This window comes from Sciurus vulgaris, assembly GCF_902686455.1.
Source record: "Sciurus vulgaris genome assembly, chromosome: 15".
In the NCBI taxonomy this organism is placed as follows: Eukaryota; Metazoa; Chordata; class Mammalia; order Rodentia; family Sciuridae; genus Sciurus; species Sciurus vulgaris.
The window spans coordinates 54,238,388-54,265,505 of NC_136476.1; the positions used below are offsets into that span (position 1 = coordinate 54,238,388).

The window sequence follows — 27,118 nt, forward strand, 5'->3', positions numbered from 1 at the left end:
GTAGGTTATATTTTCTCTAAATTTTAGTATTTAGGATAGCAAAGGAAGCACTACAAAATACTTGTTTTAAATAAAAATTGTGAGTTAACTGGATTTTTTAAAAAGAACCTTCTGGTTTGGGAGGCTCATTTGTTCTTGTTGGTGGTGGTGGTTTTGGGTTTGGGTAGTGCTAGGATCAACCCAGGGCCTCACGTGTGAACATTCCCAGTTGTTAGGTTGACAACATTTAAAATCACTATGGTGGTGGATATAGCACGGTGGTAGGGCACCCTGCTGGCATGTGAGAGGCCTGGAACTCGAGCCCAGCACTAAGAAAGGAAGGAAGGAAAAAAAGGAAAGCTTAAGATCACTGTGTATGATTTCCAAGCCCTCTCCAGTCTGCCACTTAGAACCATCCCAGATTAGGACCATCTTTCTAATCTGTCTGACTGAAAAAGGGCTCTCTCTAGGGAGAGTTTTCCAGACCTCCTTTTTAGGGACAAAGGACAGTTTCCAAAAGCAACTATAAAACAAATTTCCTTGATCATGAATGGTAAGAACTGGTTCCTAAAAGACCTGAATTCCCCCACCCCAACCTCTTTTAGGAAACCATTTCCCAAATACTAGAATTATCTAGAACTAAGCCAAGAAGCTTAGTTCTAGATAAGCCAGTTCCCAAAGCAACTTCTCCTTCCTGCTGAAGCCTTCTCTCAGCCAAGGCAAAGAAGAAAGGGCAAGGGAAGAAAAAACTCCTCTAAAAAATCAGTGCACCTGCTGCTCTGCAAACACACACAGTGAGCTTTGGAGCTCCAAGAGCAAGGGAGGTGGAACTAAGACTGGGGTGAGGTGTAAGAACGGGAGGGTGGAAGAGGTTATATGCTACTTCTGCCAACTAGCAGAGCAGGTCAGTACAGAAGTTCTGCAAACAGACTGCTTGGGTTTGAATCCCAGCCTTTAACTTACTGCCTCTTTGACCTTGAACTGGTTGTTTAACTGCTCATCTTTCCCATCTGCAAAAGGGAAATGGTATCAGGACCCACACTTCTTGAAGCTGCTGTGAACACAGTGCCTCTCACATCATTGGCACTTCAGTCTTAGTGTCGGCCTCACAAAGCTGAAAAGGGGGATAGTTTTTTCCCACTGGTCATATTGCAAGACCAAAGAGCAGGAAGCTGGGAGCAGAGACCTAAGACCTGGTTCCATCTGCCCCACTAACCACTCACACTCAACTGGCCTTCAGAGACCATTAATTCCAACTCCCTTATTTTCTAGATGGGGATGTTGAGGCCCAAGGAGGGGAAGGAAATGGACAAGGCTCACACAGAGAACTTGTGTTAGATTCCCAGTCTAGACCCTTTCCATAGTTTAATGCTGCTTCTCAAACATCAGTCTGTATATCTGTAAATGGGGGTGACTGTCACTGGATGGTACCAGGGATCACTGAGTACAAAAACAAAGGGAAAAGACCTCAGCAAGCCCTTATTAAAATCTGCCAACTCAAGGAATTTCAGTCAGTGCTCAGCAAATAGTGAAGGCTGACATATTTATCTCATGCATCACATTATCATCTCTCATGCGCCAGGAAGTTCAGCAAGGGTGTGTGATACGTAAGTATCTAACATATGATTGACTCTCATCTGAAGTTTGTTGAGTTAGCGAGTGAGTTATAACATACCTGGAAACAGAACTGGAAAAGGATAAAAAAGAGAAAAGGGTGATGGCACAGGCACATGTTCGGGAGGCTGAGGCAGGAGGATCCAGAGTTCAAAGCCAGACTCAGCAAAAGTGAGGCTCTAAGCAACTCAATGAGACCCTGTCTCTAATTAAAATACAAAATAGGGCTGGGGATGTGTCTCAGGGAACTCAGTGCCCCTGAGTTCAATCAGAAAGAAAGAAAGAAGAAAGAAAGAAAGAAAGAAAGAAAGAGAAAGAAAGAAAGAAAGAAAGAAAGAAAGAAAGAAAGAGAAAGAAAGAAAGAAAGAAAGAAAGAGAAAGAAAGAAAGAAAGAAAGAAAGAAAGAAAGAAAGAAAGAAAGAGAAAGAAAGAAAGAAAGAAAGAAAGAAAGAAAGAAAGAAAGAAAGAAAGAAAGAAAGAAAGAAAGAAAGAAAGAAAGAAAGAAAGAAAACTCTGTATCTGTAACCAGGAGAAAAACAAGACTGCAAAGAAGAAAGAAAACCACACCCACATTCACTCCTTCCACATCTGCTTGGAAAGCCAGGCTGGGATGAATAGGAGGTAGGCCCTGCCTTTGGAACCCATGGCCTGATGGAGGAGGCAGTAGGAAGCTGTAGGGGCTCAGAGGCAGCCATCCTGAGGGGCAGCCTTCCCTGTGGGGTAAGGAAGGAGGTGCCATGGGCATACAGATGAGATAGAGGTGGAAGGAAGGCTATCTCTCCGGGACACAGGGGCACATATGGCGGGGCTGAAATCCAGTCCCCAACTCCCTAAGCCATAGCACTCAAAGAAGGGGTGCCTTTGTGTTTTTTGCTAATTTGCTATGGTGCAAGATAAAAAGTTGATGTCAGGTCATCATTCGGCAAGACCAGAATCAAGCCTGGTTGGGGAGCCGAGGAAGGAAGGGGTGGCAGGCTCACACTGGTCAGTCCAACAGCAAGCAAGGAATTCAACGAATTCCACCGCCGCGCTGCACCGTGTGTCCATCATTCATCCCAGCACCTCGGTCCAAGGCTGCCGAACTGGCCCGCCTCGTCAGCCAGGCTCGGGTCTGACACTTGCTCTGCCCCGCGCCTCCGCCCCCGGCGCCCCTGGCCTCGGCGCGCATCATCTGCTCGGCTGCCCAGCTCCCGGCTGCCGCCGCGCCCGCGCCCCCCGGGGGCCCCGGAAAGCTGGCATCCGTTGTTACCATAACAAACTCAATTGTTCTCAGCAGGGCCCCGGCAAATAAAGTCATTCATTACGGGCCTCTCCCGGCCGCCGTGGGCTGCGCGGCAATCAGCGGGCCGCGGGCTGCCCCCTCGCGGGCCGAGACACGCGCCAGCGCCATTACCTGCCGGGGGCCGGCCCGCGGCGCCGCGGCCGCCACGCTGCGCCCCGAGGCCCAGCCGCGGCCGCGCCGGCGGGGGGAGCGCCCGGCCGCCGATTAGTTTTATCTCGGAACGTCAATTGACTTATACTGATTGGCTTCCTGCCGCCAAATGTCAATTAAATTGCAAATGCTCGGCGGAGGCCCGGCGCGGGCGGGCGGCCTCCTTCCCGAGGGCGCCGTGCGCTGCCTTCTTTTTGCGCCCGGTTCGGCGGTGGTTGAATTGATTTTCCTTCCACATCGCGCAGGAAAATCCACCTCCCTCCTGGGAGGCGTTCGCCCTCCGTCCCGGGCCGAGGCGGCGCCTCAGAGCGCGGGACAACCGGCCGTGGAGGAGCGGCTGAGCTCCCCCGGCCGGACCGGTGGCCTCTCCTTGCAAGGAGGAACAGTGGAATCACAGGACATTCCTGAAAGGCTTGAAATGTGACTCTTGTGACCTTGAGTGATTCCCTTCACGCTCGCTCTGTCCTGGCTTTCCTCACTCCCAAGGAGGGACTTAAAGAAGATGGTGGCTGGGGCTCCGTCCACCCAAGTCCCAAACCTGGGGGTACTGGGGGGCAGGGACCGCAGAACCCACAACATCCACCTGGTGCAGAGTCACATATGGCATGATCTGAGCTCCACGATCCTCTGAAGCAGACTAGGACCATCCCTCGTTTACAGGGACTTGAGGCACAGGTTAGGCAAGTTGCCCAAGAGTTCTCAGAGGACGGTGGCCAATGGGTTTCAGATGGGCAGCACTTTTTCGGAAGTCTGTGGCTTAATTATGCATACTCAGGAGAAGCGCTGTCAAGAAATAAGAATGGGGGAGGGAAAAGGCCCCACCCCAGACCTAGACACCTGCCACGCATAGCACTGAGACAGATATATTACATCTGATGTGGAAGATTATCATGCCCGCTTCACATGCCTGAAAGCTGACCCTTGAAAGGTTAGGGAATTTGTCCAGGGTCACAGGGCAGGTACACAAGATGAACTACAGTGTTCTCCTGGATACTCACAGCTTTATAGTTTGTGACAAGACTTTGAGGAAGTCATTCTGCTCTCTTTTGCCAGTAAGAAAACTGAGGCCCAAAATGGGTTGCCCAAGATCACCAGGAAGAGAGAACAGGGCCAGCACTGAAGGACCCTGTGACCCCGTCCAGTGCCCCATCTCAAAGAGGCCTTGAACAGAACAGAGTCAGGCACAGTCTCTGCTCTGGCCCTTCTCCCTCTTCTGCCGGGAGCTAAGAGGAGGACCCGAGTTATAAATGGATTCAAGCTGGAGGATGCTCAGAGCCCAGGGGAAGAGTGTTTGCTGGAGGGATCGTACATTAGGACTCCAGGGAGGTTTTGTGGTTTTTCATCCATTGTCTCCCATAAACCTTCCCCTCTGCCGCTTCTCTCTGCCTCCTTAAGGTTGTCTCTGGAGAGAGAGGTACGCGGGTTCTTAACTGATAAAATGTGCCAGCGTTTAAAAGATACAAACCTGACCAATCGTCCTTTTCAGAAAAGAGATGTTCGCTGAACAAAAGTACCATTCAAAAGTGCCGAATGGCGTTTGTGTCTCAGACAGAAAGGAAGCGAGAGAGAGAAGATGGAGGAGGAGGGAGGGGGAGCAGCAGCGAGGAGGGAGGAGAGAGGACCAGGAGCTGGAAGGGTTGTCCAGGCTCAAAGCATCCAAACCAAGGCTCAGAAAAGGCAGGAATCCAACTGAGATCACACAGCAAAGCAAAGCTGAACAGGGAAGAGAGACCCAGGCTTCTCATCTACCTCCTTGAGCTTGAATTATTTGATACTCTGGGACATAAGGCTAAAATTCTGCCAGTATAAATTCTATTTGGTTCTTTTTTTTTTTTTTCTTCTTCTGATCCTAGCCTATCATTGGGTTATATATTAATTATTAATTAATCATTATTAATTATATAATATTGCTATGTCATATAGCAATATAAATAAAATATTTTTTTAAAAAGAGAAAATGAAAGAGCTGAGGATTTGGAAGTCTCTCGACTACATGGTCTTGAATCTGGATTCGGTGTAAAAACATTTTACTCTGATAATAAAAAAATAGTAGCTCATATTTCTAAAACTTGCTGTGGTCCTGTGCTGATCAAAATAGTATAGGTAACACTTTAAAGTTACCAGAAAAAGTAGAAATTCTTATCCTTTTTTGACAGATAAGGAAACCAAAGGTCACAGAAGGTAAGGCTCTCCGCTGCCACAGTGCACACAGCTCCTAAGGGAGCAGCTGGGCTTGAACCCCCTCTGCCCACTGAGCTTACCAGGCTGTCGCCAGCCATCCGTACTGAAGCTGACCGGTTTGAGGGTATGGCAGGGAGTGTGCATAGCAGCACGGAGGAAACTCCAGAAGTGAACTACCTGAGCAATAAAAGAGCCCTGAGCCAAGTCCTCCTGAGTCCCACCTTTCAGGGCAGAACTGAAAAAAGTGGAATTGAAGGCCCATGCTGGAGAGAGCGTAGGACACTCCCATGGGGACACTCAGCCACACGCCAACACCATCTTGTGTGACACTCTGTGAAAGGCGGTCCAGAGGGGCAAGTAAAGCAACTCTGGAGCCAACTATCCAGGTACCAATCCCAACACTGCCACTGCTGAGCTGTGTGACCATGGGCAATTTCCTTGATCTCTGAATCTCTACAAAAAGGGAGTAATACGAATATCCACTTGGTACAGTGGTTGTATTAACTGGGTTACTAATTTAAATATGTAACGTCAACACTCAATAAGTGCTATCATTATAGTTATACTGTATTGCAGTTCCTATTTGGGGCCATGGTTATACCCACCTGGAGCATATGCTCTGGTAAGGCAGGCCAGAGGAGGACCAGAGGTGCCACATTCTTACCTGTGCACATTGATATGTCTGTGTGTGTCGGTACATGCGTGTGTGCATTAGACCGGGTAGAATTCCCTCCCCTCTAGAATGATCATCACAAGGTCCTCCTTACGCACTTGAAAGCAGTGACTGGCGGATAGAGGATTTGGGGTCAGGCAGGAACGCGAGCATGTTTGTTGTGTAAGACTGTGGGTTCTGCTCTGTAGGCTGCACCCACTAACCAGACGGGCACATGGTTTCTGGCTATCCACCCCTCCATTCAGTACATATTTCATACCTTGCACCAGGCCCTGATCTGGGCACTAAGGTGACAAAGCTGACTGCTTCTGACACAGTGCCTGCCTTCATGGAGCTCATGGTCTCAGACTCTTCAGGGAAAACGCAAGAGTGACAAATGTTTTTATTAGCAGGTTCATGTGACTGGGAGAGGGATGGCAGGGGAGTGAACTTCATATTCTCCCCAGTGGTGGCTAGCAGATGGGGACAGGCACCTACCTAATGGTAAAGAATGAACTTCAGGAAGCCTTTACTGTGGAAATGACATTTAAGCTAGATGCTGAGGTTTTGGAATCTGGGTACACAGTGGTAGCTTGGCATGGGGGAGGACAATTTTACAGGTTGTACCAACAGCATTGTAATAAAAGACAACCTTTAAAAAAAAAAAAAGGCAGGCTTTACTGGGCTCTTCTCAAGCTTCAGGGGTCTTTGAGTACTTTACATACACGACTTCATTCAATTTATACTAACAATTTAAACATAGGCATAATTGGTGCCTTTGCTTTATATATGGGGAAACTGAGGCTTGGAGGTAAAAATAACTTGCCCAAAGTCACAGGAGTAATGATTGGTGGAATCATCTAGAACGCTGGTAACTCATAAGATGGAAGCAAGATGGAGCGTGTGACGCTGAAGGAAAGAAGTTTGGCTTGACAGGAGTGAGCCAAAGAAAAAGAGAAGAGTGGAGAAGCCTGGGTCTCATGAGGCAGGCAGATGCCTGATCACAGAAGGCCTTGAAGCCTTGTTAGGAAGATGGCTTCTGAGAACATCAGGCAGATATGAAAGACTAAAACTCTTCAGGCAAGTCATTGATCAGAACCTTATTTCATCTGGTGGTGCACAGCTGTAATCCCAGCTATTAGGGAGGCTAAGAAAAGAGAATCGAAAGTTCGAGGCCATGCTGGGCAACTCAGTACAATCCTGTCTCAAAATATATATGTATTTGAAGGACTGGGGATGTATCTCAGTGATAGACTGCCCCTGGGTTCAATCCCCAGTACTAGAAGCCCTGGACATATTTCAGAAGAGCCACTGAGGCCACTATATACATGTGGAGGGTAGACTCAAGCAGACACTTGCCAGAAGGCCTTTTCCTGTGGTCACAGGCAGAGGCACGAACATTCTAAGTGGTGAGGATGGTGGAACCCCTGCCTCTGACTTCCTTAAATTACAGAGGAAATAGCTACTCCTTCCCCTCCAATGGTACCAACAAAACACTTCATTTTTCAACTTCTACTTTATGTAAGATTCTGAGAAGGAGATAGTACTAAAACTCCCACAGGTGGGAAATGACCTTCCCAAGGTCACACAGCTAACAGAGAAAGATTCTGATTTCAACTCCAGGACACTCTCACAGAATGTCAAAGCCCCAAAGACCCTTACAAATCAACCCTTCAAATTATCATGTTTAAACACGAGGAAACAAGGCCCAGAGAGAAGTGACTTGCCCAAGGTCACACAGCAAGGAAAGACTTACAGTAGAACCAAGGACTCCCAGAAGTTCTTGTTGGGACATGGGGATAAAAGACCAGATTAATCCCTAAGAGTGATGGTCCAGCCCCCTCCCCGATTGAATGCTGGTAGAGAAGTGAGACTCAGGCAAATGGTTAGCCTGACTGGACATCCTGGCTCCAGCTCAGTTAAAGAATACAGACCTCACAAATGGTCAGTACACACTGCCCTCTTACCCCTCTGTCCCTAAACCTGGGCAGCAACTAAGCTGTCCTGGGCCAATGGTGCCACCTGGTGGCAGGTTCTGGGAAGTACCTGACCCCATGTTGCTTTTAATCCTCCTTTCTCATCCCTCCAGGGGCGCCTTTCTCTTTGTCTGCTCAGAGCTCAGCTGCCAGCACTTTCTTTCCCACACACGCCATCCCCTTTATCTTTCTTATTTCCTCCTCCCTCTCGATTCTTCTCAACTACATCAGGACATTCCCTTTTTCTTCCTCTCCCCCATTTTATTCCATCCATGATAAAAATGATCCAAGAAAGGACTAATGTAAATGAAATTGGAAATTTCAAAGTGAAATTAGACACATGCTTGTGCACACACACACTCTACACACACATGCATATGAGTCACCAACCGCCAGTGTTCCAGAAATACCCAGAAGCCCTATGCAATCAAAACAAAAACTCCCCTCCTCGTCTGCCCTTCAGACCTGCTTTTCCTCAAAGGCCAGGCATTGAGATAAATACCAAATCCACTTCCTTATTTTGTTTTAATTTATTTCATTCACAATGCATATCATTGCTGCCTTCCCCCACACACACTGAAAATATGCCTGGGGTGGGGTCTGCAGGTAAATGCGGAGCTGGGACAGGTGGGGCGGTGGGGTTGGGTTCCAAAGCGCCCATTCCCCAGCTCTAGGGAGCACTGGGTAGCTGCTGCTGACACAGAAGAAAGCATGCTGGAGGGAGATCAGACCTCTGACCCTACCAACACTCTGCAAGGACCCTCAGCTGTACCTTCCTGTGAGAGCTCACTCTGCTATAGGGGCGTTTCCAAAGCCCAATGTGTCTTTCCACTCTCTCCCCAGCTCACCTTCAGGAGCTAAGAATGGGAGGCGTAGATGGCACCTTTCTTATCATCGGAACCTTTCTTATTAACGGCTGTCCCTATCTGTACAGTGATGACTAGCTAGTTTAGAGTTTGCAGCGCCCTGGAGCAGAAGTTCTCAAAGTGTATCCAGGGACCATTAGGGGAGTCACTAAGATCCTTCAGGAGGGCTCTGAGGTCACACCTTTTCATTGTAATACCACTATGTTATCTGCCTTCATTCTCATTATTTCACAAGTCTAGAGTGGAGTTGTCCCAATTCTAAGATGTGGGGCACTGTGATAGGACATAAAAGCAGCTTGAGAATCCTGCTGTCCTCTGTTCAGCCAGACAGTAAAGAGATCTGCACAAAACTAAACTTGCGTCACTCTTAACTAAATACTTGATTTGGAAAAGATCTTTCTTATTTCAAGAATACTATTTATGCTACTTGTATTGATGTTGTTTTAATAAATTAATAATATTTCGAAATGGTGTCCATTTTAATTAACCCACATACACTATAACTCCTTTGGGTCCTCAATTTTTAAAAGTTTAAAGGTGTCCCAAGACCAAAAGTTTGAGAACTGCTGGTCCCGTGCCCCCGGGCTGTCCAGAACACCTGTGTAGGGTCCTGTGGGAGAAAGAACCTGGGCGGGGTGAGGGAGGGGCCAGGGCAAAGCAGGTGTGTAAACAGGGGTTGGGGGCAGGGGGCTCAGTGGTCTTGGCTCTCACACAGGCTCTCACTTACTGAATCAAAGTGAAACTCAGGGACCCGGGAGCTAGGAGGAACTGAAATCTGGCCCCCACCCATGGGACAGGCCCCGGAGCACTAGGGAAAGGCCCATGGAGCCCCTCAATTAACCGCCTAAACTCATCCTTCAATCAGGAGGCCTCTGGCATTTGTCTGCCTAGATCCCAGCTGAGGTACTCACCGCTCAAGACAAGACAAGGGAGAGTGGCCGACTAGGTCGGAAACCAGAAACCCGGGTCCTTTGCATCCCTGTCACTAACTGCTACCTCGGTGCCCTTGAGTGAAGCCCGAGCCACTACCCCTGGACTATCCTATCTAGAGAGTATGAAGTCACTGATCTCAGCCCCACTGTTCTTGACTCTGCCTAAGTGGCTGTTTTCCTTACCCACCTACCTTGGACCTCAGAGCCCATCCACCTAATTTGCTGACTGCACACATGCATGCAAATACCAGGCCAGTTCCAGAACCTGCCTCGCATGGGCTTCAGCTGCCACAGACTGGATGGAAACTTTTCTTTTCTTATTTACTAGGGATTGAACCCAGGTGAAGGAGGGGCCAGGGCAAAGCAGATGTGTAACCACTAAACCACATTCCTACCCCCATTTTTTAATTTTTATTTTGAGACAGGGTCTCACTAAGTTGCTGAAGCTGGCTTTCAAAATGGAGTGGAGCAGTCAGAGGGCTGCAGGCCCACCAGCCGCAGAGGGCAGTTGCCACCCAGGGGCCAGATTGATCCCCTGTCAATAGCCAACATCCATACATGAAACCTCCTGATTTTGAAATATCGGTAACAAATTCAAAATTGTAAATCCAGAGCAAGAAAACTAAAGTGTAACAACCAGCCTGGCCATTGCCACCTGAGCAATACCCTTCTAGCAAAGACCTTGGTCTTGGCCCCTGCCTTGATAAGAAGAGAACTTGGGGAAGTTCTCTTCCCCAAGTACAGGAAGGTACATCCAGGAGACACCTCACACAGGACCAGAGTGGGGACCTACCCTAGGAAGCCTCAGCAGAGACCAAGACAAAATGGCGATAACCTCTTTCCCATCCCCAAAGCCACTGTGAGGAAGGGGATGCCCCTGAGTCTACAGAGCCTGCTGGCTTGATGAGTGGGCCCAGCCAGGTGTGAAGGACTGAAGGCCAGACGCTGACCATCTCCCCAGCGGAGTTCAGAACCAACAGCCACTGTCAAGGACAGCACTCCAGGTGGAGGGTCCTGCATGGGCAGTGACAGAGAGCACACAGGGACTGCAAGGACACAGAAAGGACAGGAGGGGGGAAGCAGGCCACTGTGGCAAGGTCAGAGCCCTGGGGATCAGGGCCATCCCCCTGGGGTGATGCACTCATGGGGAGGGGCATGGTGGCTTTCAGAAGTGGGGATGGACCTATAAGAATGGGCAAAAGGAGGAATGAAGAGAGCTGAGATTTGTCACATTGAAAGGTGGAAGATACCAAGGATTTTCTGAGGAGCCAATTCTCCCTGTCAGTTTTCTAGGTCTAACTGTCTGACCCAGAGACCCTCCTCCTTCCCAGTGTATTTTCCCCTCTGTATAATGACTGGAGGGAGATGTCCTTACACACTCTCCAAGGCCCAAGCCAACAACACCAATCACTACCCAGACGTCCAGCCCTCCCAGGCCAGAGGCCCTCCGTCGCCCTGCACCCTGGAGGCCTCCACACTTCATGCACCCAAGACTTCTTTTCATGTAAAACTGAGGCTTGGCCCTCCTTCTCCGTGAAAGACTTGGAAGCCTGAAGCAAAAGGGAGAAAAGGAAAGTGATGGGGCCCTCGGTCCAGTTGCCGACACCTGGGGGCACTGTTGCTCATCCTAGATGTCCCTGGGCTCCCCAGCTTCTCCTCACCAGGTTCCTTCAGTGCCCAGGTACAGACTGTTATAAACAGGAAGTGGTGGTGGGCAGATCGGTTACTTTCAGTTGCCAAACAGAATTGTAGCCAGAGCCCGCCATCCTCAGCCATCTATGGCCTCGCATCCTCGAACCCCAGTGGCCATTCATTAAGCCCTTAACATCAGCAGGCTGAGTTAAACCCTCTGTGGCAGCCGCTTGTCTTTATCCTCAGGATAATCTCCAAGGCTTGTGTCACCTCTTCCAGATGACAAAATGGAGTCCAGAGAGATCACCTAACCTGCCCAGGGTTTCAGCACAGGAAGTCCTCAGACCATTTCATCCCTGAGCCTGTGTCCTCATCTGACACCTTTTGGGGGACTCTCTGAAGAGGAAAAAGGTGTGGAATCTTGGTGACGCAAAGCTGCTTGTAACTCCTTTCTCCAGAATCCTGAGCTTTGCCTCCCACCTGTTCCCCGTGGGAAATCTGAGAAGGGTTTGGCCACTATCCATGCCAGTCTTCTGTCCCCCACTTCCAACCCCAGCACCGAGGCAGCAGACAGGGTCTGTATGTCCAGGAAAGGAAAAGGGTCTCAGGAAGGAGAAAAGACAAATGCCTGCCCATGGTCAGACAGAGCACCCCAATACTGTCCCTCCACACCATGGCTCCCTTGGAGGTCTGTGGGGCAGGGCTACGCTGGGGCCTCCAGCCTGAAGGGAGTTGGTAAGAAAGAAACAGAACAAGAACAAATATGAAAAGAGAAAAAAGGAGAGAGAAGAGAGGGAATGTGTATATGTGGGGCTAGGAGGGGGGTTCAATAAACAAAACACAGAGTCAGATAACAGAATGAGATGCACCCCAACAAAAGACGTGGGGAGAAACACAAAAACAGAGGGGATAGGTAACCCTAGAAAGAGAGATGGAGAGAGTCATGACAGGACCCCCCAGCCAAATGCCCCCAAACTTCCCCCAGGGGAGTCTCATTGGACTTGGCATCTTTTTAAAGGACTGGTTGTGTCTGGGTTCTGGCTGACCTTCTTGTGCCCTCCTGAGATAACGGGCGATCCAGGTTCCAGAAGGCTGGAAATTCCACTTGCAATATACCCCTACTGCCCCACAGAAGCTTCTGGCCCCCATGATCCACACTGGTGCTGGACAGGTCAGATTTCTGAGCTGCTGAAAGGGATTCTCACTCCACTGACCTTGGTGTGTTCAGGGCCTTTCAAGCTCTGGGGGAGGAGGAGAAGGGAGGTCCAGAGGACCTGAATGGGGGCCCTGAGACAAGCGGAAGGAGGCCTCACCAGAGATCAAAGGCCCAGGAAGCAGCAGAGGGTCTGGGGCTGCCCTTTCACCCATGGCCGCTATTCACAGGCCCGCCTGCTCTGCCAAGCCCAGCCCCACCACCACTCCTCTGGCCTTCCAGAGAGGGAGGGACCTCCTCCTCGGGCCTGAGCCCCAGGTGGGCAGGATTCCTGAGACTGGTGCCACACTTCCTCCATGAAAGCTCTGAGTTCAGAGCAACCGAGAAGTGAGGCCACCCCACTCCCCTGGGTGGGACACCAGCCTGACTCTCAGCCTCCAGGAAAGCCTCCTGAGCATCTCTGCGAGCCAGGCCTGTCCCAGAGACTGGGATGTGCACAGAAATGCATGACATGGGCCCCTGCTCAGCTGCATCCACAGGCACAGCAGACTCAGAGCCAGGTGACAGAAGGGGAACAAATGGGAAGAACCGCTCAGACATAAGCGTGGTCGACAGAAGCAGGCTGTCGCAGGCCCCCAAAAATCGCAGTGTTCAAATCAGGAGGCCTTCTTTGACTCTTCTGCCTCTCATTCATTCAGGCCCTGCTCACACTTCCAGGAACAGGGAACTCGTTACCTTTCCAAGGGGACACGCCTGGCTGTTGTCCATAAGCGCTAAGCAGCTCTCAGTCTGTCTCCTGTCTCCCTGTAGCTTCTTCTCACCAGCCCCAGCTCTGCCTTCAGAGGTCACGGGAACCTAATCTGTTGCCTCAGTCACTGAACAATTTGTCTGAGATAAATCCTGGGTCACATCCCCAAGTCTGGTCTTGGAGGCATTCTGGGAAAAAAAAAAACACCTAGAACTTCTAGTCTGAACCAACTTCTGTCAATCTGCTACCCTGACAATGTTTTAACTTGTTCTAACTACAGACTCTTCACTCAAGCAGGGCTCTCTGTGAAGCCCCATGATTGAGGAGACGGGAGCTCCCATTCACTAATTCCTCAGTAATTGTGTCCCTCTCAAGGCAGGTGACTACTCCATTCCACCAAGGATCATTTATTGAGTACCTACTATGTGCTCAATGTTGTCGAATACAGTAACCATTATCTACTGAGCACTTGAAATGTGTCTAGTACAACCAAGGGAATAAATTTCTTATATTATTTAATTTTAATTACTTTATATTTTAAAACAGAAGCCATGTAAAGTATTTTCCCCACTAAACACAATTTTATTGTTTTGATAGGACTGACTATATTTGACTTTAACTGTCAAGTGTTTAGCTTCTAAATCGAGATGTGTTTTAGGTGTAAAACACATTTCAATGACTTAGCACAAAATAAAAGGGAAACCATGTTGTCATATTTTCAATCTCATCACAAGTTAAAATGATAATATTTGGAGTATATTGGACCAGATGAAATACATTATTAAAATTAATTCCACTCCTTTGTTTTTACTGTTTTTTGCATGGTCCCTAGAAATTTTTAAATTACATATGTGGCTTGTTCTCTATTTCTATTGGATGTTGCTAAGCTAATCACTCTCATATCCATCCTGATGTTCAAAACATCCAGCATAGCACATGTTCCTTGAGTCTCTAAACCATCAAAACCATCTCACCACTGCTTCCAGACTAAAAGTTCGGGGACTGAGGTCATGCCTGATCCCCAACCTCTCTTGCCCCATCCCTCGCTGTCTGCGTCCCGCCCCACTGGTCCTTTCACTGGAGTACCAGACTTGGCACAGACTGGAATATTCTCTCCTCCCACTACCCAGCCCTCCAATGCTACCTCCTATGAGGAGTCTTTCCAGATCCTTGTGATCAAAATTGGCCCCTCTCTGCCTTGCTCTCCCCCTCTGGCATCACCTCATACACTGTCCCTCAGAGAGACTTTGGATTTGCAGTCTTGACTTGACAGCCCACCTTCCGTGGTTGTACCCTGTTCCCTTCCACCCCAGCCCTGAGATCTGGGCAGGATCACGGCCCCAGGGTATGCCCACAGAGTAAAACCCACGTCCAGTCGGAGGTGACTGTGCACCAGGGAATGAGTAAGTGACTCCACTTTGCAAAGCCTTGGTCATCTCAGTCTGAGAAATGGGGAAGGACTCTGCCACCTTCCTCCTGACCCTCCCCTATCTCTGTTTCTCCCTGTCACTCCTCTCAGGTGGCTGAGAGCTCCTGAGAAAGCTAGGATCACAGGCCTGCACCACTGCCTGGCCACACCCCTCTGCTTTAAGCTCTTCCCTACTTGATTCCTAGGCTCTGTCTGGCCCAGGCCAAGAAACAACAGACAGCCAGACAATTCCAGGGGATGTCTGCAGCCCCTCAGCTCCAACCAACTCCCCAGTCCACAGCAGCTGTGTGGTTTGACACTGTGAGGGAGCTCCCTGGGGCCTTGTCACCTCTTATAATAAAATGGGCAATTTCTGCCTTTCACCTTCCCCTGAAGCCCATGCAGGGATCCAGGGAGATACAAGGGAAGGATGGGAAAGGACAGGAGGTGATACTATACAGCACTCCCCTCAGACACTTTCCTGATGTGAGCCAGGGCATTGCTCAACCATTGATCTTCTCAGTGAGGCAGGGCAAGAGTGAGGGGAAGATTCTGGTTACTGCCTGGGTTCCTCACTCTTCCCAATTCTCTAAGCTTCGAGGACCATCAAGTCATTCTCCCTTAGCTCACAGACCACAGGCTGGCCTTCCTCCCAAACCTTCCTGGGGATCAGGACTCTACTATAAATTTTGAAACTGGAAGGACTGCAAAGACCATCCAAACCCACATCTGATCCTTGATACTCTTGTACAGCAGCCCAGCAAGGGCCACTTAGTCTGCTTGCATACAGGGTACTCACTACTCACAGGGTACCTCCCTGTTATTCCCTAGACCACTTTCATATGTACGAAGTTCTTTCCTGCACTGAGCTGAAATTGCCTCTGCATCTGCCACACACTGGCCTCTGAGGCCACCAAACAAAGTCTCTTTCCTCTCTCCTTCCACATTAGCCCTTTAAATATTTCAAGACAATAATCCACTCCTGCTTGTTCTGCTCTTCTTTGTGCCTTGAGGTATTCCTTGGGTGCTCTACCTAGATCCCTCTCTGCCCAGGCTATGACTCATCTGTCACGGCCACTCTTAAAGATCAATGTCCCAAATGGGCCACAGTCCTCAGGGAATGATCTGACCAGTACAGAGCAGTGAAGACTAACACTATCCACCTTCTGATCATTCTACACCGTTTTAAGCGGCTTGAGAGGCCAAACAGTGACAGCTGAGCAGAGACTGTGACCAACACAGCACTCCACAAACTCAGCAAAGCAATCCCCCCACATCAGGACCTGTCTGTTAGTAAACCAGAATTTTTTTCTTTCTCCAAAAATCTCTACCTGGACCCCCCAATTTCAAGAAAGTCTCATACCCTCCAACCCTCCACCATGATCAAACACAGCCAGGCCCCAGCTTGGCACATCTGCTGTGAGTCTGGGTGACAGTGGAAGAAAAGATGATACCGTCAACACCATAAACCAACAGAGATGGCAGGCCCACTGCCCCCCACAGCAGCCGGCACAGCAACCCGCAGAGTTAAAGACTTCTGACATCTGCTTGGGAATGTCTGGAGCAGGGGAAAGAGGTGAGGCAGGTGCCACGGGCCATGAATCATCCCCACGTGCCCCACAGCTGCAGACAGAGGCCACAGCCCGGCTCTGCGCCGCCTGGAGCTCGCAGACCACAGGCCAATCCACCGCTGGGCCGACTCAATTTTCTAGTTACAGATCTTAAGTACTTAGGCATGTGCTCACGAGAACATGCATCCCTTACATGGCGCTGAGAAAGGGAATTGTGTGGAGGAACAGAATAATTGAATCGAGATTTCTGTCGCGCTGCTCTCAGGCCCTAGACCACCACGGCCTTTTTTTTCTTTTCTTTCCTGACTAAGGTTTTACAGATTCCCAGGGGGTCGTTTCAAACCGATTAATGTCAGCCAGCGCTGGCAGCCCATCCGGTGGAAGGAGATGAGGGTTAAGGTGGGCCCGTGTCCAGCCCGGAGATGGCTGGTTCCAGAGGCCCAGGAACACTGAGGGGTTGAGAAAAACCAACCAGGAAGATTGTCATCTCTGTAATCCCCATAAGGCCCCTGCCTTCCAGGCCCAAGGGCAAAGACGAGATGGTTATTAATTCCCTTCACACCCCCCCTTTCACCAGGCTGAGGGCCTTCTCCTCTGAGAAGTGTGCCCAGTCCCTCAGAGGACCTACCCCTTTCCCCCACACCCCTAGTCCCCTTCACACTGCAGGACAGAGCGGTGACTGCTTCACCCAGCCCCCTCTCTCTTCTCCAAGGCTCCTCCATGAAGGGGTGACTGGTGTTATGTTCAGACCCTCCGCACACAGGGTCCCTCAGGGATCATATATCTGCACATGTGGGGTCTTCCCAAAGGCCACAAAGCTCATGGCTCCACCAGGCCCATTTTCTCCACCCCAGGGATAAAGATGGGAAGATATCAGCAAGTGACCCACCATCCCAGCAGGGTGTCTGTCTGCCCCTCCTTGTCCCTTCAGTAAGGACAGGGCCTTAGGAACTCCAGGCCTCTGCAGCTAAGGGGGTGCTGAGCAGGCACCTTTGCTTCTGCCCTCACTGAGCACACCAAACAGACCCCCTCTGTCCATCCGGCAGGGCTGGGTTGCAGTCTCTTACCTTCATCTCTCTTGCGCTTGTTGGTGTCGGCGCTGGGGGACGTGATGCCCAGGATGCCGCTGATGGAGTACGACGAGCCAGCTGAGTCCGTGCTCACAGAGGACACCTGTGTCACAGAGCCCGTGGACACTGTGCAGAGGAAGAGGGGTAGTCAGGGCCAGCAGGAGGCCGAGGGGCAGAGGGCACCAGTTGCTGTCCTGTCATGGAGGCACTCACCATACACTGGGTTGGGTGCAACTGCAGGGGAGCAAGAGTTTCAGGCTGAGGACACTCACCCCGCAGTGTCACCACACAGGCTTCGGCCATTTTGCCCAGGTTCTCTGCTGCTGGGGAGCTGAGAGGGTGTATGGGCAGCCAGGAGGACTGTCCACATAGAAAGGAACAAAGGGACAGAGTAGAAAGGGAACATGCTTCTCCAGCCAGTCCAAGCATGGAGAAGAGAAAGAGGGCAGCTGGGGCATACCACAGGCAGTGCTAAAAACGCACCTAGGGCTAGTACTCTTGGGTGTGTTGACTCCCTCCTATAGCCACCCATGCACGGTGACATAAACACACACTCACATGCACAGCCAACCGAGCAGCAGGTCTCTTGGTCTTTTTATAGTTCCCTGCTACCTTTCAGTTTACCTCGATCTTATTTTGAACATTAATTATGACAATAATGATCACTTATATTTTCTGAGAACTGAAGGCATTATCACATTTAGTTTGGAGAACAATCTTATGAGCCATATGTTATTGACCCCATTGGAAAGGTAAGGCAACCGAGACTCAGAGAAGATAAGTGACTCATGCAAGCTCACACAGCTAGTGAGAGCCAGAGTGGTGACTGGAACCTGGAGACTAAAGTCGAAACCCCTGTAACCAATCTGCTCCTCAGTCATGAACAATGAAGAACCAACAGTGTGCCTATCATTAATGCAATGCTTTTTTTAAAAAAAAAAATTTTTATGTAGTTGTAATATGGACAGAATGCCTTTGTTCTATTTTGTTTATTTTTTTATGTGGTGCTGAGGATTGAACCTGGTGCCTCACACATGCTAGGCAAGCGCTCAATCACTGAGACACAGCCCCAGCCCAATGCAATGCTTTTCATTTGATGAGGGTGACAGCCCTGTGTATCCCCATTTGTCCAACGAGGACACTGAGGCTCCACAAGGTGAAGTGATTCAACGTCCTCTAGCTGATGAGCTGCTGCACCTGGCCCCATGTTGGCCTTAGGCCCATTCGCTTAGAGTCTAGATTTCCCCTGCCCAGAAGTGGGGGCAGGATCTGTGACTTGTGACTGAGACCAGGTCTCAACGCAAAGGATGAGACTGGGGGGAGAAGAGACTTCTGTACAAATTTCTCATTGACTCCAGGCCCACCCGGAGCCCAGGGAGAGACCAGTCCTCACGTGGACCTTCTCCATTTCCACAGCTGAGTTTCCAGTTCCGCCTTGGTTCACTTCAACCTGCAGATTAATCTCAGACATTTCCCTGGGTATGACTAGCTGGAGGTGGATGGAGCCACCTTTGGCTCTGAAGGGCAGAAAATTATTGGAAGTAGTGGTGACCCCATGAAGAGCTCTTCCTTTCTTTGGAGGGACTCCAACTCCTTGTCCTACAGCCTAGAGGGACCCTGCCTTTCTTTCCACGGTTGAGTCTGATTTTAGATCAACCTTAAGAGACACAGAAGTAGAAATCTTTAACTTCTCTTTTCCTTCACCAGAAAAGGCTCCTCAAAATAGATTTATGCAAATCTCACAACCTTTTCTGTATTAAGGCAAAGAACAGAAAAAGAAAGAGGATCACAGGCCACTCGATACTTTAAACAGCAACAGTCACATATAAGCCACTGTCACCAGGTTACAGAGTAGAGGACATTTGATTCTGTATTTTGTGACTGCAGGAGGGACTCCACCCCTTCCTGGCAACATGAGCTTTGGCTAATTATTCAATCTCTCTAAGCTGCAGTTTCCTCACTGCTCAGTAACATATATATATATATATATATATATATATATATATATATTAGATGTATATATATATATTAGATTATATATATATAATATATATATATTAGATGTTAATGAACCTTTATTTTATTCACTTATTTATATGCGGTGCTATGACTCGAACCCAGTGCCTCACACCGCTAGGCAAGCACTCTACCACTGAGCCACAACCCCAGCCCTGCTCAGTAACTTTTTAAACCATAAAGGACTATAATACATGTGAGATGTAGTTTTTATAAAAATGTCTGTTTATAGATATTCATAATAAATTGATTTTCCATAAAAAATTAAAATGTCTGGGATAAACTATTCTGCTGACCCACAACAGAACTATTCCTCTAAACCTATTGAAAGAATATTATCAGTTACAACTTGTTTGATTCCCATTGCTTCACGGCCTGAAACAGTTAAAGCCACAAGTGAAATATCTCTCTCTCTCTCTCTCTCTCTCTCTCTCTCTCTCTCTCTCTCTCTCTCTTTTTTTCTCCCCCTGTGGTACCAGGGATTGAACCCAGGGATGCTTAACCACTGAGCCACATCCCTGGCCCTTTTTTTTCAAAATATTTTATCTAGAACAGAGTCTCTCTGAGTTGCTTAGGGCCTCTCTAAGTTGCTGAGGTTGACTTTGAACTCACCATCCTCCTGCCTCAGCCTCCCAAGCTGCTGGGATTATAGGCATGCGCCATCGCACCTGTCCACAAGTGAAATCTCAGCTGCAAACATCCTGCCACCCCAGAATACTTCCTCAACCCTCTTGGGACAGCCCAGCAGAGCTGGCATTTCTCTTCCTTCTGCTCTCCCGACACCCATACCTTTTTATTGGGCTTCATCTCAGTGTTTTGCAAACTTCTCTCTGTTACATTCCCCCATTGGACTGAGAAGTCCTTGAAAATAGGGGGTTTTGTCCTGCTTATGTGTAGTATTAGTGGTGACAAACACTTTCTGGAGGTATTGCTAAATGAAGAATTATCTCATGGCAGAAAGGGATTCTTTCTTACCTTTATCCAAAGAGGCAAACTAGGAGGATCAGAGACCTTGGAGAGCACCTGGTTTGTGCCCATCAGTGAGGAAACTGAGACTCAGAGAGGTGAAGGGACTTTCACAGCTCACTGAGTGAGTTAGTGACAGAATTGAAACTATAAGCCAGGCGTCTGTGGTTCCTTACCGCCGTGAGAAGTTCAGGTGCAGGTAAGGGAGGACAGACGGTGATGAAGGCATGGAAAGTCTGCCCCTTCTGAGGTGTGATTGTGCAGCACTCACAGGGACAGTGAACTGTCAGGGGCTTGCCAGATGGTCACCCACTCTCTTACAGTAAAGCAACTCTCCTCCAGTTAGAAAGAGGTGCTTCTTTTGTCCCAAGTGGAGAAAAAATACCTCAAACAGACACATGTCATTTTCAACTCATCTGTGAAGAAAAAGTCAGGGGATGTCTGAACTCTTGAGTAGCAGGAAAGAGGACTCTGCCCTTAGAAGGTCACGGTCACTTTCAGATTTCACCCATGAGTGTCAGAAGCCCCACCGTCAGAAGCCCCACCTTGACAATTCTCAGAGCGCATGAGATCGAAGCAAGAGTGAGAGAAAGTAAGTTTGGGGAAGTTTTGCCACATCTTCACTCAAGACTGCAAGCGCACAAAGAATTGCAGAAGGGCTGGTTGATAGAAGAAAAAAACACATTCAAAACTACTTACTGACTAATGATGCAGAAAATGTTATGAATAAGTATCCCTTTCTTGATTTATTACTTTAATTATCTGACATTCTATAGACCCCCATTAGTGGATTTTTTTTTTTTTTTTTGGCTTAGATTTCAATTTTCTGTCTCATGGTGAAAGCTATTTATCATAATAATCAGTAAAATTCAAAACCTTTTAGCAGTATTTATAAAATTCATTTACCAGGTTCAGCCCTTGGAGAATGACAAAGAAGGCGCATTAGTACGTGTGCCGAAGTGTTTTATGCAGAATTATCTGTCCATAAGAATGATTAAAAGTTCTTTAGAATATTTGGAGCCCATTAGATTTTCAAATTTTTTTTTTTTTAAAGTTCTTACCTATGCTGTGACTGGAAGCTGGGACCGGCTGATTGGGGGGCTGCTGAACTTTTGTCCGGATGATCCTGTGGCAGTTGGAAAAAAAACAAATGGCTATTTACCATCAGGAAGGAAAAAGACTTCAAGCAGCTATGCACAAACAGAAAATCCAGACTCAAACTGGGACATAAGGACAGAAGTGGGGAGACATTAAGAACCCAGGTTGGGAGTTAGGGGTTTGGAAGAATTATGGACTATGCCCAACTCAGCTCCTATATTCCTGGTTGTCTTTAGATAACTGGCACCCTCTCTCTGAGTCCTGAGTATTTCTTCTGAAGAAAGGGGACGCTGAGTTAACATTACAGGTAGGCATTCCTCTCTCATGTTCCAGCTCTATAGGGGACTCCCTGAGTGACTTTCGGGAGTTCCTTTTCTTCTTAGACCTCAGCCTCCTATGCATGGAATGAAGGAACCAAACCACACAACCTCACTGACCTCAGGGAGCTCTCCTGGCTGGCTTCTCTGCCCTAGAGAGCCCATTGCAAGGTTAATACCCCTCCCAACAGGAAATTTCCAAGGGAGGGGATGTATGTGTTACTCTGAAACTAAAGGTCAAAGTGCTACCAAGAGGCAGCACTAGGGTTTGGTTTTGCTACAAGGAAAGCAGCCTGGTACAAATCCTCATTGAAAGGATCCACAAGGCTGGGAGCCAGGGGCATCCTGGCTTGTCTTTCCAGAGATCTTGCTTTAGTTCTAATAAGAACTTGATGGCGACCTTGATCAAGTCTATTCCGTCGTGAAGCCTCAATATGATAAAGGAATTGGAACAGACCATTCTTTGCTGATTTTAAGTAGTCAAATCCTTCTTTTTAAAAAAAAAAAAAAAATTTAAACAAAAATTTTACCCAAAACCCAGCATATAAAAGCAATACTGACTTCCCTTTGCCACCTGGAAGTTCTGATCTTCTTCTACAGAACCTTTGGCTTTAGGGAGCTTAGATTACAAACCTCCAGCTGGAACAACACATCATACCCCCAGAAGATCACAAGCCCAGTATATCTTTGAGAAAAGAACAGAGCCAAGCCAGAAGTCCCTTGGGGAGCTATGAGAAATTTCCTTCCCTGGCATTTGGCAGAAAGGTGCATAATAATAAAATGTTCAACTTCTTGTGAAAAGTTCTATTTCTGCCTCAAGCTATTCCTGCCTTTTTTTTTTTTTTTTTTTTTTTCCAGTGTGATCCTCCTGCCTCAGCCTCCTGAGTAGTTGGGATTCTACACTCTGTAAACTATTCCCTTTAAAAACGACATTTACTAGAATTTTGCCTTCTTATAAAAGTAATAATATGTGTTCATTGTACTATTTGGTCAGCATGGAAAAGTATGAAGAAGACATCCAAAATCACATTTCAGCACATTTCCTTTATGATGACTTTTCTGTGCATATTTAAAAATATCCATTTTATCTTAGCAAAATCAGGTTTTAACCCTGGACACAGTTTTGCATCCTGCTTTTTTAAGCCACACTCTATAAGAAGTTTTCCCACATGCCTGACCATTATATCTGGAAGTTCACTTCAAGGCTGCTCTGGGTCCCTGGTTTGTGTAAGTGAAGGACAGAAGAGCAGCAGGTGCCTCCCCTATCTCCCCTTAAGGCCCCCGGGCAGTAGGCTTGCCTTCCCTGCTCATCCAGGGCGTGCCCCATCTTCAGGTGGTAGACTGGAATGGACTTTCCATTCGCCCTATAGCCTACAGCCTAACTACAGGTCCTCTGCTGCCCTGGCCACCTGAATACAGCAAAGAGCCTTTTGGTCATTTTCTTTTTAATTCTTTTTGCAGGTACCAGGGATGGAACCAAAAACCTGGCATATGGTAGGCAGGCACTCCACCACTGAGCTACACACCCAGTCCCTTTTATTTGATTTGGAGATAAAGTCTCACTAAGTTACCCAGGCTGTCTCTTGAACTTGTGGTCCTCCTGCCTCAGTCTCCTGAACAGCTGGGATCTCAGGCATGAACCACGGCTCCCTCTGCCCTTTTCTAATTGGTCAGCTTAAGCACTGCCTCTAATATATTCAGAGCGTGTGTGTGTGTGTGTGTGTGTGTGTGTGTGTGTGTGTGTTTCTCCAATATTGAAATCACTTACTCTAACTAAGGGAACAGAGTGCATAGCACAAAGACCTGGAAGAAAGGCAGTCTTTTTGACCACCTGGAATTAAGCCGGCTTGTGATCTAATGTTTGCATTTTGTGTATAACGCCTTCTCTGTGTGTGTTTCTGCAGAGATACAGCTACAGAGGTGAATATGTGGCTACACCAGATATGAATATAGTGTATCTACATATTAAGTATGTGGTTAAATATTTCATAACAAATTGTGCATAAGTAACGCAAAGAAAAATCACATTTTCCTCCTTTTTCTTTTCAACTAGTTCTAGATCCCTAATAAAGCCAGCTGCAGCATAGTGATCAAGTGTAAACCTCCACCATCAAATTACTAGAGTTTGAATCCCAGCCTTGCAATTTACCAGCTACATGACTTTGGATAAATTACTTCACTTCTCTATGACTCAGTTTCTTCATCTGTAAAATGGGACTAAGAATCATTCCTACCTCATAGGGTTATTATTAGGATTGAATTAATTAACCACTTAGAAGTGGCTGCTCCATAGCAGATGCTCAATAAACATTAGGTGTTGTTACTCTCAGTGGGTGGTGTCTTCATGAAGATTAAAGAGAAGATTTGTTCAGTGGGTGGTGTCTTCATGAAGATTAAAGAGAAGATTTGTTCAGTGGGTGGTGTCTTCATGAAGATTAAAGTGAAGTTTTTTTGTTTTTTTTTTTTTTTTTTTTTGGTACCGTGAATTGAACTCAGGGGCACTTATCCACCAAGTCACATCCCCAGCCCTGTCTTACATTTTATTAGAGAAAGGGTCTTGCTGAGTTACTTGGGACCTCCCTAAGTTGCTGAAACTGGCTTTGAACTCAGGAACCTCTTGCCTCAGCCTCCCGAGTTGCTGGGATTATAGGCATGTACCACCATGCCTGGTTTAAAGAGCAGGTTTCACATTTGCCTTAAAAAGCACATGCATTCCCCTTGAGAAGGAAGGGAAAGAAGCCACCCTCCTATACTATCTAAAGGTTGTGATGGAGCTTTATTAGGAGTCTTACAACTACAGGGAAAGCTGCTCCCGGGAATAAGAGATTTTGCCCATCTGCTTGCAGCAGCCCCAAGTAAAAATGAAGATCATCTTCCCTTGGGAAGAAATGATAGTGGGAAGGAAAAGGCCAAATGCAATCCTAGCTCCTCTAAAAAAATTAAAATTTAAAAAGTGACACTATCATCAATACCTGTCCCAATGAGAGTTCACTAGGACTTTTTCTGAGTCCAAGACAGTTGGGATAATTAGTATCCCAACTAATTAGTCAACACTAAAAGGAATATCCTTGGACTGGGGTGTGACTCAGTGGCAGAGAACTTGCCTCGCATGCACAAGGTCCTTGGTTTAAAAAGGCGGGGATTATCCTTATGCTGCTGCTGAGCATTTCACTGTGTGACTGTGACCCTGGATGCATAGGAATGTCCTTTGGTTTCCAACAGAGAACTCAGCAATCAGGCTCTTCCCGTAGATGAAGAAACCAAAGCCCAGAGTGCTCAAGTGACTAGCCCAGTGTCACACAGCTAGTTAGCCCAGACTCCCATCCCTCAGGCCTGAACACTTTTCTTTTCAGTTGAAGAAAGTAGTTCAATGTCAAATACCTCCCATATGAGGCATAAAGCCCATATGAATTCAATATCTGTTTAGAATTTCAGGGTTAAAACTCCAAGAGACCTTGTATCTTTAGGATCCCCTTTCTGCATCAGTTCCCTTACTTTGAAAAACTCACAAAATTACACTGAGTGAAAAAAATCAAGGTGCCTTGTGAAGGAGGCGATGGGGCTGAAGAAACACCCACATCCGTGGCCCCAATGCAACTGTCATCAGTGCAGAAGAAGCATGGGCCATCGACTGTGATGAGCATCCAGAAACCTGGCGTCTGGCTGGCTAAGCTGGGAGAGGGGACCATTGGTGGCACCCTGCCTGCAACTGAGGTGGAGAAGAAAGGGAGACTGGGAGAGCAATCTCAGAAGACTTGCCGCCAAAGGTAGGATGAACGGCAGAATTAACCAACTGTCACCGCAGGCTGCCTCCAGCCCTTATATGGTATTTTTGTTTTTATTTTAATTAGTTGCTAATATGACTAAGTTGTGAACTTTGCCATAAATACCTGATTTCAAGCTTCTTTTGAAAAATTAGAATGCCCACCAATGGGATCCCCATTCTCACATTGGTTACCTCCCTTAACTGGGAATGTCCCTTGTCGTCCCCACCATTCAGCCCCTGATTTAGAGCCACAGGATTGAAACAGAAGAAGGAAGCCCCCATTCCACCCACCATTTGGATTAGCTCTGGGACAGCCACCTTTAGATGCCACTCAGGCTGGATTCCAAGAATCCCCCCTGCGGGCTGTGCAGCATCCCAGCACACTAGTCCATAAGAAGCCAAATGAACAAGTTGGTTTGTGTCCCTGGAAAGTTCCCAGAAGCCTAGCAGAATTTGTTCAGTGTTGCCTATCCCCATGTGAGACATGTTTTTGGGCGTTGGTTCAGAAGACAGCAGAAAGACACACTGCAATGGGTGAACAGTGAAGAGGATGCTGTGGCCACTAAAATAGCTACAAAGGCAGCCACCACTCCCTCTCCAACCACTTGAAAGAGACGATGGTGAGGAGTTGCCTCAAGGGAGGCAGGTGCAGTCAGAGAACTGGGGACCCTCTTATAGGGTGACATGTGACATTTGCAAAGCAAATACTTAGAAGTTGTACCCCTTTGAATGTAAAGGGAGTTTTGCCTTTGTGTGGAAAATAAAATTGATGCTGCCCAGGCTCAGGTTTTCCTGTGAGGGAAGAGGCGGGTGCATTGGCATGAGATTGTCCCACACTTAGTGAGCTCCCACTAAAGAGCCAGAGTGCTCCCCGAAGGTAGTTCCAGGAAAGGCTAAGCATGGAGGAATTTGAAAGAGCAAACTGTTGGCTGCAAGGCTCAAAACAGAGTAGGAATGACTGTTTTACCCCTCCTTGCCTCTCTTATGGATCCTCAGTTCTGTCACTTGCAGAGTCCTACAGGACAGTAATGGAAAGAGACCAGCCCACCTTTTACTATCTCAGGGTCATCTTTCCCCACCACCCCACCCGGGACTCAGTTTCTCTCTCTGCTGCAGGAGAGCTGTAGGAGACCACAGATGTAACAGCAGCACAGAGGTACCACTAGCAGGTCACTGCTGTGGACCAGGACACCAGGAGGTCCCTAGGGCTCGGCATGGCTCCAGTAACCAGCATTAGACTTCCACCAGCCCAGCTCCAGGCACCAAGCCTCAGCTGATAGGTTCTCCTTTCCTCAGCCACACCTATACCACTGCTCTCTTTGCTCCATAAGTTTCTTTCAAATAACATTTTTTAACTTAAATATTTGCATTTTATAAGGCAACTGTAGTTCTCTACCATGAGTGGGGAAAATTCAAATTTCACAAGCTCACTGGTTTGGTGCGCCACTTATATTTCTCTTTTTTCCACTTATATTTTTCCTAAAATACATGAAGATAAATTCAACGCACATCAGTTTTCATCCTTGCATTACAGAGGATCTAAACCAGAGTCTTGTAAGTGGGTTATGCTTGAAATTAGTTGCTACTGTTTAAAAATATAGAGATGTCACATACGCAAACACACACATGAACACAAATATACACAGGTCCTAGTTTCCAACTTTTCTTGAAGAATGGAAAAAATCCAGCAAACATTCCTGGCAGCATTCATCTGGAGCTGAGAAGCAACTGCTCCTTTAAT

The 27,118-nt window shown here is 47.7% G+C and overlaps 1 protein-coding gene across 3 annotated transcripts in view; it reads right to left on the reverse strand.

Moving 5' to 3' along the window:
• The window catches only part of PAX5 (paired box 5), a 190,556-nt gene that overhangs the window by 142,702 nt on the left and 20,736 nt on the right, over positions 1 to 27,118 (reverse strand). For all 3 annotated transcript variants that reach the window (XM_079113560.1, XM_079113559.1, XM_079113561.1), the window contains exons 4-5: positions 21,258 to 21,322; positions 17,212 to 17,340 (exon numbers count right to left, since the gene is read on the reverse strand). In XM_079113560.1, coding sequence (XP_078969686.1) covers positions 17,212 to 17,340; positions 21,258 to 21,322 — 194 coding nt within the window. The remainder of the gene's footprint in view (positions 1 to 17,211; positions 17,341 to 21,257; positions 21,323 to 27,118) is intronic.